The sequence below is a fragment of the Gavia stellata genome, chromosome 27 (genome assembly GCF_030936135.1).
Source record: "Gavia stellata isolate bGavSte3 chromosome 27, bGavSte3.hap2, whole genome shotgun sequence".
Lineage (NCBI taxonomy): Eukaryota > Metazoa > Chordata > Aves > Gaviiformes > Gaviidae > Gavia > Gavia stellata.
Window position 1 is genome coordinate 2,279,177 of NC_082620.1, and position 13,688 is coordinate 2,292,864.

Sequence of the window (13,688 nt, forward strand, 5' to 3'; positions counted from 1 at the left end):
CTAACATACTTAAAGGGCTCCGAAGAGAAGCACTCTGGACTTACCACCATCTCGAAGTCCCCATGATCAACTTCGCTTTGCTCCTGGCTTTCTTGTCGGATATGCTCGCCATTTGCTATCCCAGAACTCTGCAGCTTGTCTTCCGCATCGTCATCATCATCATCATCCTTATCCCCTGAGTTACAAAGGATTAATTCACAAATGCGCTCTTTCCTCACATCATCACAAACAAGGTAATTAGTGCTGGAGAAAAACCTAAGCTACCCTCAGCTTACCCCCCGTCACTAATAGACTCCATGACAACTAAAATTCATGTCAACACTGAAGAGGTATCCTCTTGGATGGAGATCCGATACCCTAATTTTGGTCTGCATGCATCTTTATGACTGATTTAAAAGGACTTGAAAATATGCACAAACATGTCAGGACAGTCTGGATTACCACCCCTAGATAAAATAGTCAGGGAATATCTCAGAGAGATCTCCTCTTTGAATCCAAAAATATCAAAGAAGAGGTGAATGTTTAAAAAAAAAGAAAAAAGTTTTTAGGGGGCAAGAGAGAGAAAAGAAAGGAAAAGGACTGAGTTTTGTCCCATTTAAAAGACTACTTTATTTTCATCTCTTTTCTGACAAATAAAGTAAGTCATGCTCATTTAAAGGCAAAGATGAATGGATCTTGCATACCCATAGGAGTATTGCTCCGAGGGGAGGATGGCAAGGTGACATGTCTCCGCTTGTTCCTTGGTCTCAGCACTCTGATCAAAGCTTGTTTGCAGGAAAAGCTCACTGCAGGATCCTAGAGGGTTAATAGTTAATCATTAAACTTCTTACACTTTAAGTGCTTATTCACAGTATTTGGAAAGATAGCTAAAAATACACTTATGACTTTCTGTTGGTCATGATTCATGTATGACATATGTCACTGCCTAACTTCTGAACTCCCTGTTTCCCCCAGCAGCCATAAAGCAATACTCATCATTCCACATGCAGCGCATGACAAACGTTACTGAAACAAAAGGAGAGAAAATTTTCTCCTTCATTCACGTCTGGCTGTATGCCTCTATTTTGTATCTGTACTACGTATTACCATTCTACCTGTATTTAATTCTCTTCATATGACCAGTGTTATAGGCTGATGCAGAGCAGAGCAAGATTACACACCGGGCAAAGTAACATCTGCATGTAGATCTTGGATGCTGTATGGATACAATCCAGTTCACACGTGCAGTATCCATGGATAATATCCACCAAAGCATTGACTGTGGCTTCAACATGAGTGAGACCTAAGGAGGAATAAAAGTAGGACTGTAATCAACCGTCTTTCCATTTCAGCACATAGAGTGAGACACTGCAGAAAGCATCTTTTGTTTGTAGACTTCAAAGCATAACGTTAGCACCACGAATATATTGACGTTTCAATCCAAAATGAGCTTACACACCAGTCTTGTCTGCCTAATGGAATACTGTGCACACCATATACCAGCACCACTGAATATCCTCTAACATCAGCCATGAAGTCAAATGTGAATAAATCAATCATCAGTCCCTTTTTACTAGCACAATAGAGCAGATATACCTTAGAAAGCATTCATTGCATCTTTAACACCTTACGCCTAGTTTGGAACAAGTAATTTTCTCTGTTTACAAGCTTAAAATAGGCTCCTTCAAAAACCACAAGCTTGACAATAGCAAAAGAAGAGCTAGCACACCTGGCAAGCAGGCAGGGGCAAGGAAGGCGTTTTTGGGTTTTGATGCATGTAGCTTCCAGAAGTGGTTAACCAGCTGGGTAATAAATGTGCAGCCATCTCCTTCAGCATGTTTCTGGGCCTCTTGCCCTTCTTCATTCTCTGTACAGGTTAAAAAACAGTTGTCAGATATGTGCAGGGGAAAGCATTAACAAGCAGGTTAACACCAAGTTTATTTGAAATGGCTTTTGTTAGAGGCTCCCATGTCCTCATTACAAGGACTATCGTGTGCCTAACAAATGTGTCAAATACAAACCCTGTCACACCAAACCAGATAGCCCAAGACATCTTCAGTTATCACAAGAGAAAGTTGAAGAAAAATCCAGACTTCTCTACCTGTTTCCAACTGTGGCAGCTTTGATTCCGTGTAATGGACTAGATTGTTGGGTCTCATAATAGCAATGGATCGAGCAGTGATGACCAGCCTCTGAAACACTTCAGGATCAAGGTCCTTTCCTTCTTTGGTTGAAGAACTCAAATACTGAATGGCTTTACTTAACAATGCTTGATCCTGTAAAGTGAAAGATAACATAGGCAAAGAAAAACAACAGACAGCAGCACAAGGCAACTGAAATACAACTGCAGGGCAAATCCTGGGGAAATATGGCACTTGCTGCTTTAAATCTTGGCCAATATCATCTAGGAAGGACAACTAACAGTAAAAAGTCACCCTGTAACACAAGAAATCTGGCTTGAGAATTGATTTTCACATTTTCTTCCCCTCAGGTTTAAATGTGGATGGAAAGACCAGTGTATAAATATAACCGTTCACTCTGCTAGCAAAGGCTATCTCTAGGCATCTGTGCATTTACTGCAATTATGTTAGCACATAGGCTAACTACTACTTACCCTAGTATTTTCCTATCACCCTAAGCCAGATGCCTGTGGAAATGGAAACCAGAGCTACACAGTTTGCATACAAACTCCGTACATTTTGAGATCCTGATTTCTCTAGATTAACTGACATTATTTCTCCCCAAAATCTTCAAAAAACATTTTAAACAGTGAAGTTCTGGTGAAACACAATAGCCAGCAAGGCTGGCAGCACGAGCTAAAGGAAAATTAGCCAACAGGTTTACGCTGCATGGAGGAAGGGCTTTCTAGGGGCATGTTGCACCTCAACCATAAACTGGCAAGTTACAGGAGACATTGAAATCCTTGCACCATGTTACCTTGTGGTTATGGTACGCTGAGCGGCTGGTGTGCAAGCTAGCCAAGAGGCTCTTGGTTTGCTGCTGGACGCTGGAAGGAGCTGGCATGGACAGCAGCATAGTAGCCAGTTCCTGGGCTGCCACTTTATTCTTCTCCTGCTCCCAAGAACAGACAAAAAACATTCTTCAGTACATTTACAATTAAGGTGATGTGTTAAGTCTGATTTCTCAGTGTACCTGCAGCTCCCTCCCCTCCTTGCACTGTGCATGCAAGTTTCTGCCTTCCTTCAGTAAAGTTTTGACAGCTTCCTCAATTTATTATTTGACATTTAAGGAACATTTTACATGTCTACACAAGAAAAGTCCTTTTGAGATTTATGGGCTTCTACCCTGCTGTTTTTGTAAACGAGGTCACTCCACAGCACAAAAATCCCACCAGCGATAAATGCAAATGCCAATTGTCATTCTAAACTAGTTTCAAATGCTTTTCCCTAAGTCAACTTTCAGATCAGTGCTCTGAGCAAAACGGATGCGGCTCTCTTCTGTATCAGGCCCCCAGGGCTGCAGGAGGTGCTGCTGATCTTGCCCCTCCTCCCCATCTCTGAAAGCTCAAGAATGTATTCAGAAAGTTACTTGCCTTCTCGTTGACTGGTCCTACAGCAAAGCAGCTTTCCAGCGCTTCTAAAGAACTCACTACTAGCCTGAAGGGAGAAAGGAAAGCAGGCTTGAGTACAGCAACCCTTCTCTCTCCTTAGCACTTTGCTTTATGCGGGCTACAGTCATGAGTAGCTCAGAGACAGCTAACGAATGCCAAGTACAAAATCAAAGCATGATAAAACCTGCCACAGGCACCATGCATATCATTTCATTGTGTTACAGACCAGAGTTAAACCTGGCTCACGCTCACAGACAAACTTAGGACTGCTTTAATAATCCACAGCTGAAAGACAGGGGCTTTTCTCTACCAAAGAGGATAAAACATTTCCTTACGCAGCCTGCAGCAGGGATAACTTGGATTGTCTTGACAGTACCAATTCACCATGGCCCACAGACGTACATATGACTGCAGATCAAGGGTTGGTATGACACATGGGAAAAAGCGTAACCGACTTTTCTAAGGGAGCAAGATTCTACTCGCTTGCTATTTTCACACAGGTTGCTCTTTCCAATTTGGAGTTTCAGCGCAAAATATTCTGGAGGAAAATTAACTTGGAGCACTGGGTATGACCCAAGTGAGAGATGCTGAAGTCCAAACTTTTGACAGCGGTAAGGCAGGCTAGTAAAATACTTGCCCCAGGGAAAACCTTATTTACAACTTGCGGCAAAGTGCTAAATCTCCCTTGCAGCACCACTTCATGCCTCGCGGTAGAACTACCTGAAATGCCATCTGACACACCAGAAGGAGCAGTGCAAGAATACGGGAAAAAGGAGGGAAGAGATAGCATTAAGGGGAGAAATAACAGTGTAGGATTGGATACGAGGTAGAAGAAACAACAATTGTCTGGTCTGGTGGTGATAAATAACATTACACTCCCCTGCCCACAGCCACCCTCCATAAAGCTAGTAGGGGAATAAAAGTGGGATAAAAAGACGCAAGGAGGGAACAAAGCGAAAAGAGGAGTCTGTCAAACAAGCAACAGTTATGTTGTACACAGCAAAAATCTGCAGATCACCTCATCTTTACATTTCGCTAAACCATCTGCCATGCAATGACCAGAATGTAAAGAAGCAAATGTCACTTGGAAAACAAAAAAAAAAACCAGTCAACAAAAGCCACATCATGTGTTCTGTCTCTCTGACACACACTCATTCGTGCAGAGAAAAGGATGGCATACTAACCGGTCCAGGGTGGTTAGGGACTCAGTTTCAGAACTTTGGGGGAGCAAAGAAAAAGGAAAAAAAAAAAAAAAAATGTGTAAAGCTCACAGAAAATCTCCCTAGAACACATTCTAAGCAAAAGGCAAATTAAATGGGGAAATCAGGAAGCCGGGAGAGCACTATATACAGTAAATCTAAGCACAGTTCTTTCTATCTGGGCAGCAGACACTTGCCTAATAGCAAAACAAATAAAGGAGATCCAGGCCACCTAGCACAGAGAAGCCAAGCACATTGCTGAAAGCACCACTGAAGGTTAAATTTGAAGAACAGACACCAAACTTCTGATAGGAAAGCTGCCTCTTGCCTGCCATTAGTTGTTCCTACTCAAGAGGCCCTTTACAATGTAACCATGCTGCATTCTGGAACACGTAAGTAAAAATAAAAAGAATAATTTTTTTTTGAATCGGAGTTTTTCGAGTATAATCCCGCTGCTTTGGAAAACCAGAAAGCACATCTGTGCAGAGAGGGACATCTTGTGGAGATGTCACAGCAGAGGAGGGAACAAAAGAGAAATTAAGCACAGGAAAAAATCCCATGAACTATTAGAAAAAATATTAAAGGATGGCCAAACAGGTTCTGCAGCTGGACATAACTGCCACTTCAAGCTCTGAACCTTTACCTGAGAATTTCAGTAAGGCAAAATAAACCACCATTTACTCACAGTCAAGCAGCATATCCCTTAAAACGCTCATTTTTCAGCAGTGCTAGTTCCTCTCTGATCTGTTTCCCTCCTGTCCTCGCTAGCTTGCCAGGCTTTCTACAACCCTTACGCCACAGACTGTATGAGCTCAGGGAAAGAACACGGCGTGGATATATAAAAAAAAAAAAAAAAGAGTTCTATTTCTTCTGCTAAATGCCCAGCTCACCCTTGTGGTTTGACTCTCAATAGGAATATTGGGGGGGGCAGGGGGAGACCTAACACTTTCTCCACCACAGTAGTTAAACCTGAGACATACGGGCTACAAGATAAGTTGGTGGGAACCACTCGCCTAAAGCAAAGTCAGGCAAAAGTCCTCCTCAAAACTGAACTTAACTTCAGAGAGGCCTAACCTTTGTGAGCTCTAGAGAATGAAAAAGGGCCAGCTTGAAATGAGAAAATGTACCAAGAAGGCAGAAATCTCTTTCAGCTCTTCAAGACTGCTGTAACAAATGAGCTTAGCAACATGAAGCATGCACACAGATCTATCCATCTACTCCACCAGATAAATCAAGAGTGAGCATAAAGCCCTGCTTAGAAGATAATGACTGATCCTTCAGTTGATGTTTTGTAGGCAGTGAGAACAACTCACTAACTCCCTTAAGTTCTCCCAGTTAAGAAAGGCACACAAGTGTATCCAGGTCCCCTTCTAGTGCAACTACCCATTTTCAAGGAGAAATAAAAGAAAGACTGCAGAGATACCTCTCCAGGACAGTCCCGCTAGCAGCAGCAGGGGTAGCCGACTCCGTGTCTCCAGTGCCATTCCCTTGGTTCAGGTTTGGGGGACAAACATTGCTCACTGAAGCAGATGGGAAATCCTCGGGGGGCTCATCAGGCCATCCAAACTGCTCTTTGGTTTTGCCATAAATTTTTATGGAATCCATCATTGTGACTCCAGCAGGATCCACAGAAGCCCCAACTGCAGTGATGAGAAAAATTTCTTAAAAACTAACAAAATAGTTTATTTTGAATACAAACAAGCATAGCCTCATAAGGTCAGGATAGTGATTACACTGCATCATTAATACACACCTACCCTGACAGTTTCATCTCCTTTTCAAGGCCACTTTCCTTCTCTATTACCTCAACACAAAATTACTGAGCTGAACTGAGCTATTGGACATTCATTCACTACAGCAAGAAACTGGACCATAAATAAAGTTACTAATTGTTCAGGATCCACCCCTCGAACTGTTTCTGTAGTCAGGTCAAATGAACAGGTTGTGGAAACCCTCCCTACTATGAGGTGAAACACAGTAGCTTCAACCCACCCAAGCAAAACCTACAGGTAGTCAAAGCAAACAATTAACAAATACTTACTGAAGATGGTTAGTTTTTTGTCAGCCTGCAAGGCTTCCTCGCGAGTGAAAGGGAAGTCAAACCAACGAGCCCTGGTCATGTTCAGCTGCATGGTGCGGCCAAAGATCTCCAAGTACGAGGGTGCTCTCTCTATCGCTTGTGTGCCAATCTGGATCCGCATGCCTGTCATCACCATCGTGCTGTTATTGTTCGTCACTTCAATGGTGAAACCCCCAGGCTGTAGAAGACAAATCACAGCTCAGAAAGGTGAAGTCAAAATTCACTCCTAAGCTAAGAGTCTGAAGTCTGCGCACAGGTGCCTCCACTCTTTATCTAACAGTGTCATGGGATCATTTGAACAATGCAGACTTCTAAGAAAAGGCATGCTATCAATTTGGACAATAACATCACCTAGAAGCCCAACAGAAGCCCCAAATTGCCGCATTTACCTTTGTGTTGGCCACATACATGCCAGTGGAATTGAGCCGGTGCTTTATCTGCTGAGCATTGTAAACCTGCAGCAGGTCATTGCCTCCAAACTCTACATCTGTGAGTTGCTGGTTGTGTTCAAAGAAGTCAATAGGGAAGTTCACTTGGCTAGATGTGCGAGTTGCTAAAAGGGAAGAGAGATGTTTTTGACAAAATACATTCTAAACAGGCAAAGCTATTGTAAAGAAGTTGCAGGATCAGCTTGTCTCCTTTGGAAATACCCATGTGAGCCAGATCGCTATGTATTTTTAGATACATCTATGGAAACATTTTACCCAGACTTAGCCAGTACTTAGCCCTGAAGTTAACCAGTAATTGTCAGAAGTGAACATCTTAAGTATCTATACAATGCTGATCAACCTTTGCATATATATTTGCCACCACTACCTTGCACAAGATAAGTTTGAGAAATCCCTTACTAATAGCAGCTGCCTTGCGCTTGCGAACCGGCTTCATAATGCTGATGACGCTGCTAGGCTGGAGAGAGGGCTGGAGCCAGTAGGAGGTATTCTCTACATTGGCCATGTAGATCCTCAGGCTGCCGTCTTCGCACAGGAGGATCATAGTGGTCCTCTGCTGCTCGTTGCAGGCTGTGTGACGGATGGCCACCATGTCCTGAATCTGCAAAGGCAAGCAATGCAGGTCAAGGAAAGGACCTGGCAACTGCTGCTTGAAGAATCAAACTCTCTGCATTAGAAAAGCTGTAAAAACTATAGAGATCTTGATGATGGAACAACAAGAAACCACATGCGAAGGGCCAAAAATACAGTGAACTATGACTAACTTTTGCTTTGGCTGGCAAGGTTTTAATCTCCTGGATGAGAAAGGTGTCTGGCTTCACCATCACCACCAGCGGGACACCTGTGGTTTGTTGAACACAGCACACCAAGCCAGGGTGGTTCATCACCTCAGACCACTGACACAGTGCCGGCGAAGTCTTACTCCCACCATTTGAACTGCAAGAAACGAAGAGCAGAATGACATTAATTTAAGAAGTGAAAACACTTAATTTAACAAGTGAAAACACACAAAATCCATCACCGTCCAAATCAGTTAAAGCTTCATCCTCAGCAGAAATTCAAAGAACTGCATTAATGAACAGCCAGGAACGTCAGTGCCCAGTTTATAGGTGAGAAACCCGAGACAGTCACTTGAGTGGTCAGAAGGCACGAGCATCCCAATACACAGCCCTGATCTCTATCCTGAAAACTCGAGGAAAGACACTTACTTAGTAACATTTTAAGCACAAAAGCAAGCGAGTAGTTTTAAAATTGCTTTCAACTATCTTTTTATCTGAACAGATGCACAGTTCCATGTTTCAACACACCCAGTGGCACTGAACAAAGGCCAACGCAGGAAAATCTGTGTGACTCTGCTCACCGGAAAAAAAGCAAAGCTGCAAAAAGACTAAGCCAAACTCGACTAGGGCTAGGGAGCTCTTGGAACCTGACCCTTCTACAGAGCCTACTCAGGACAGTGGCTTTGTGTCAGGCTAGTGAAGAGTCTGTGGCCTAAATGCCCAGCTCTGGTTGTCAGAACAGATGACAGAACAGCTTTTTTCTTGCCACATTCATAGCATAAGAGATCGGTTTCCCTCAAGGGAGCCTGAAAATAAGCCTTAATATGCACAATACACAAGGTCCACTGCAGTACTGGTGCCGAAAGGAAACAAAGGCTTCCTGCTCTGCAGCCTCCGCGAGGGTGGGTAATCCCATCCGTTCCAGCTGCTGCACCAGTAGCAGCTTCGCGCTGTGCAGCAAGGCCGCTCCGAAGCCACCTTTCTGCTGTGAAATGCTAGTGGGAAGAAGAAAACGCATACGCGCCCCCCACTGCCGAAACAGCCAGCTTTGGTTTCAAATCATTCTGCAATTAGGGCAGAAGCAACACAAAAAGTAGCAAGAAATCATCAGTCAAAAAGGGGATCTTCACCTTTGGCCATTCAGAGCTGGGACGTTAAGAATAATCAGTAATCTTCATAAATAATGAAAAAAATTAAAACTTCAGGGGAGCCTTCCACACAAGCCTCACCTCTTTATGTTAATTGGGAATAGCCGCTGCACTTCCAGATTGGCGCGGCTGATGGTGGCTGCAAAGGATTTGCCTTGACAGTAACTGAAGAACAACATCTGTAGCACATGGGAGTAATACACTGACACACCACCTCCTGCTACCTGGCCATTGCTGTCCTGTAGGACCAGAGAGAAACAACAACATTTAAGATAAACACACATCCTTCAAAACACTCTGCCAGGCTTTTAAATTTCTCATGACGGAATTATTCCAAAAGCCTCTCCCCCGCCCCCTCCCCACCAGTGAGAGAACGCAGCCCTAAATGACAATTTTCTAAGCTCAACTCCTTGGTGAACTCATCCATCAGACACTTCAAAGGCTTTTGAAGGGGATACTGAGATTGTAACACCCGTAGGCTGTAGGTAGCGCCCTCAGCTACCGCATCTGTGTGCTTGAACGTTGTATGACAATCTCACATGGAGCACTCCCCATGTTCCAAGCTCATAAAAGCTTTCCTGCGGGCCTTCTTCTCATCTATTCCCCTCTTTTGGAGCAGGCTGGGGTAAAAACACTAAGTGAAATGTGGTCAGATTTTAAAAGTCACCCCCAAGACTACAGAGCTGCTACTGACCAGGAACAAAGGCTCACTCCACCTCTGCAGCCCCAGCAATGGTCAGTAACTTTATCCATTCTGGTTACTGCACCTTTGGAGTGCCTCACTCTGAGAACAGCACTGCTCTGAAGCCATCTCCCTGCTGAGAAATCCTGCTGGGCATGACTTCAGAGCCAGCCATGGAAAACATGCTCCATTTTCTAGATGAAAGGATCAAGGAGTTTAATTTTCACCCCCACCCCCTTTCACTGCAAGGATATTTCTCTCTTTAGAGGAAAGGCAAGCTCATTGATCTAGATCAGGGGGCTTAAAAGAAGAGCAAAAAAAAAAAAAAGGAAAAAAAGGAAAAAAAAGGAAACTTCTGCCTTCGAATGTAAGACACAAACAAAAGAGAGAAAGCCACTGCAACCCGTGCTACAAGAAACGGAAGTCACCAGTACCTTTAAGTCCTCATGATTGACTTCAAGCACATTGGTGACATAGAATGGTCCATGCTGGGCACTGCTTGCCTCTTCCATGAGCTGCGTATAGATGTACCCAGCGGAGGACATGATCACTATTATGTTCTTCCCCTCCTCATTGAAAAGGAAAGTGACATCCCTGATTTTGGAACTCGGTAGAAGGAAATAGAAAGTTGGACTCAAGGCATCTACAGAGAGATCGTAAATCTGTGGGAAGAATCAAGGAAATAATTAACTACTATGATACAAAACAGTGCAAATGGACAAGAGTGGAGACAAGGGAATGCCTATTACATGTTATAGTTCATTTTTTTGCTCTTTGGGTTCTTTGGTTTTGTTTTTTTCTTATGGCAACAGTAGCCAAGCACCACAAATTTGTATTTCCAATTTATTTCTAACTAAGAATATTATCACATTCTTCTGCATACAACTCCGCAAAGATCCAGAGTCTAATGTCCGAAAGAAGACGATCACTTATCATGGATAGCCTATGGTCAAGCATACCTTCACAAAGTCTGCAGTCACAATAGCAAGCTCTGTTTGAGATCCTGGCAGCCAGACAGCTTTAATGATGAAATTTCCAGTGGCTAGTTGGGGATGAAGTACCAAATGATCAGAGACTGATCCAGAGCTGCTGAATGTTAACACGTGGCAGTCCTGGAATAATGAAAAAAATTGGTCACGTATTAGAACAAAATGTTTATAAACATTTCAAGCCAAGAACAGAGTTAAAAACCAGCACTCCTCTTAGTGCCAATAATGATTCACAGAGTAAGAATCTAGAATTCCTGCATTTAAGATGAATTACATGAAAGTTTATAAAGAAAAAAACCCCAAAATCCAAACCAAAACCACACAGAGTCCAGCTGCTTCTTAGCTAAATCACAGATTTGTGGATTCTGCACTGTGAAAGCTGAATCTACATTTGGGAGAATACAAAAAAGAGTCGTCATTGCTGCAAAACACTAGTTGTTACAGACTAGTTCTAACACACTAAGTTTCACATAATTAAACCTTGACTCCTGTCTTAAAGTAAAATTGGCCTAAATACAATAAGAAGTATTATTTTGAGGCACTGTCCCATTTATTGTATTATTCATATAGGTCCTGCTTCTTTTACTTCATATATCTAGTAGGAAAGTGATTCATGAGCTAAAATTAGTGACAGACCTTTGGAGCCAGCTCTGTGCTAGCTCCTCAGAGGAAAGAAATACAGCTGGGTTTGAGCCGATGTTTCCAGCTGCTGAGAAAAGAGTTTGTCAGGCACTTACTTTCAGTCCACACACGGCTAGGTAGTCCTCCTTGCAGGGATTTCCAGTTAGGCTCAGTACAGTAAATGGAACGGGTGCAGATGCAAGGCGAGTAAGGGTCAATTTTCTTTTGCTAGAGTCTGCTTGCTTCAGCAATGCTGAGAGCTGAAGGACTGTAATCTGCAGAACAAAATGAACTTGGTTACCCAACTTTACAACTGAGGGGAAAAAGGCATTTCAACTTCAGCTCTATGACTGTGTCCCCACAGCTTTCACTGTTTCTGCTGCAAGAACTCTTTTCTCTGAAGAATGAGAGGTTTTTCTAAGCTATGCAATACCCAGACCTGGGGACAGGCAGCCCAAATCATATTCTGCTTGTTGTTCAGTGCTCTAAGGCTGTTTCATTTTCCCTTACAATTCAACATTTTCTACAGAGTTGGAGAACTCACCTTGCCCTTTTCGTGACTGACAGCCAGGTGCTGCCGACGTCCATGCGGGGACGACAGCACACACATCGCCACCCGCCTCAGCACATGAGCGCTGATCAGTTGCCGGATCGTCTGGCCCTGGTCACCACTGTAGTTCATGCGGACGTTCTCAAAAGCACCTTCTTGAGAGCCAAGAGTTGGGACCTGAGTCATTAGTAAAAGCATACAAAAGTATATCACTGAATTTTTTCTGTTTAAAAGTGATCCCACCTATCCATAATCTAATCACTCTTTCAGTATCATACCATCAACTGATCTGTCATTTCTACTGACTTGTCCAAAGTATGCAGCTCATTGAGAGCTTGCTGTGCACGACTGCTGCTCCCCATGGCTGAAGCTTGCTGGAAGTTTATCTGAATGGCATCCATCAGGAAATTCAGCATCTCCAGCACCAAAGGTGCAAAGGAGAAGTTGGCCTACAAGAAATAGATAAAGCAAGTGAGGCACAAGATGCTCCTGCTGGGAATCTTCACAAGAGCTGCATGTCAACTGGTTTTTAAAGCCTGACACCACTTTTATGGTCCCTCTTATCATAAAGAGCAGCATAAAAATCAAGCAACTTGACTGATAACCAACACAGTCTGACTAAGATCCTCACCATAAACCATCTTCCTTTTAACAGCTAGTTGAAAATTATACCTGGGACTGCAATTCCTCTCGACAGCCCTCAACATTTCTACACAGGCTGCTCTTCTTGGGTTTTTCTTCGTCAGGGCCCTTTCCCTCACTGATGGTGACCTTGGATTTCTCTGCAGGAGAGGTGCTTGCATGTCGAATGACACTCTCGGGCACTCGGGGCTCACTCTGGAAGGCGGATTCTTTCATGGTAGAGCTCATACCACTGCTGGGAGTTCTCTTCACCAAAGCCTGGGAATGACACAGCAATGCTGAAAGCCCAAACCAGACTCAATTTTACCACTGACGAAACAAATGCGGATTGTAATAGCAGCGAGATTAACATAATTTTAAAGAAAGAGAGTGCAATTCTCTTAGACCGCAATTTTAAAGAAATAACACAACAGTATCCTGCATGCTACTCTCCACCCAAGTATTAGAACAAGTTTCGTATTTAAGATAAAGTTACTTTGTTTGCTGCCAGTAGAAAACATGGGAAAAGGTGGTATCTCACTGCTGTGTTGCTTAAGCTAACTTGCAAATTCTGTAAAGGTCAGTGGAATCCCAGTAGTCACTAGGACAGAGATTTGCCAATGCATTTATTTGGTGCAAAAAACAGTAAATTGCCAGGCAAGCTATAAATTAAGAGGGTTCATTATAAAGCCAAGGCCTTCAAGACTTAGTACTCTGATGCACTTGTATCATGATGTAACTTACTGCAGAACAGAAACCTCTGCAAAAGACTTTAAAAACCTCAAGAAATCACAGCTTGTATGTTGACATGAAGACACTTTACCAGGCAACTGCCATCTTCCTTGGCTCCACAGTCACAGAAGAATGATCCGTATTTGGCATAAGAAATCTCATGATCCTTGTGACAAACTTTAGCACAAACTGTGCAAACACCAACCCCATCAACCATCTTGCAAGTGTGACAGTGATACCTGCACAAAATAAGCCAGATGAGTTATAAAATACAGTGCCTCAGGAAGG

General features: G+C 43.1%; 1 protein-coding gene across 1 annotated transcript in view; it reads right to left on the bottom strand.

Moving 5' to 3' along the window:
- UBR4 (ubiquitin protein ligase E3 component n-recognin 4) overlaps positions 1 to 13,688 on the bottom strand; it is a 78,922-nt gene that overhangs the window by 40,086 nt on the left and 25,148 nt on the right. The window contains exons 38-58 of the mRNA XM_059829843.1: positions 13,492 to 13,639; positions 12,720 to 12,947; positions 12,326 to 12,496; positions 12,042 to 12,224; positions 11,614 to 11,772; positions 10,847 to 10,999; positions 10,322 to 10,549; positions 9,287 to 9,444; positions 8,043 to 8,214; positions 7,678 to 7,879; positions 7,219 to 7,382; positions 6,791 to 7,007; positions 6,173 to 6,389; positions 4,735 to 4,767; positions 3,533 to 3,596; positions 2,917 to 3,051; positions 2,081 to 2,255; positions 1,709 to 1,846; positions 1,161 to 1,282; positions 684 to 795; positions 45 to 175 (exon numbers count right to left, since the gene is read on the bottom strand). Coding sequence (XP_059685826.1) covers positions 45 to 175; positions 684 to 795; positions 1,161 to 1,282; positions 1,709 to 1,846; positions 2,081 to 2,255; positions 2,917 to 3,051; positions 3,533 to 3,596; positions 4,735 to 4,767; positions 6,173 to 6,389; positions 6,791 to 7,007; positions 7,219 to 7,382; positions 7,678 to 7,879; positions 8,043 to 8,214; positions 9,287 to 9,444; positions 10,322 to 10,549; positions 10,847 to 10,999; positions 11,614 to 11,772; positions 12,042 to 12,224; positions 12,326 to 12,496; positions 12,720 to 12,947; positions 13,492 to 13,639 — 3,310 coding nt within the window. The remainder of the gene's footprint in view (positions 1 to 44; positions 176 to 683; positions 796 to 1,160; positions 1,283 to 1,708; positions 1,847 to 2,080; positions 2,256 to 2,916; positions 3,052 to 3,532; positions 3,597 to 4,734; positions 4,768 to 6,172; positions 6,390 to 6,790; positions 7,008 to 7,218; positions 7,383 to 7,677; positions 7,880 to 8,042; positions 8,215 to 9,286; positions 9,445 to 10,321; positions 10,550 to 10,846; positions 11,000 to 11,613; positions 11,773 to 12,041; positions 12,225 to 12,325; positions 12,497 to 12,719; positions 12,948 to 13,491; positions 13,640 to 13,688) is intronic.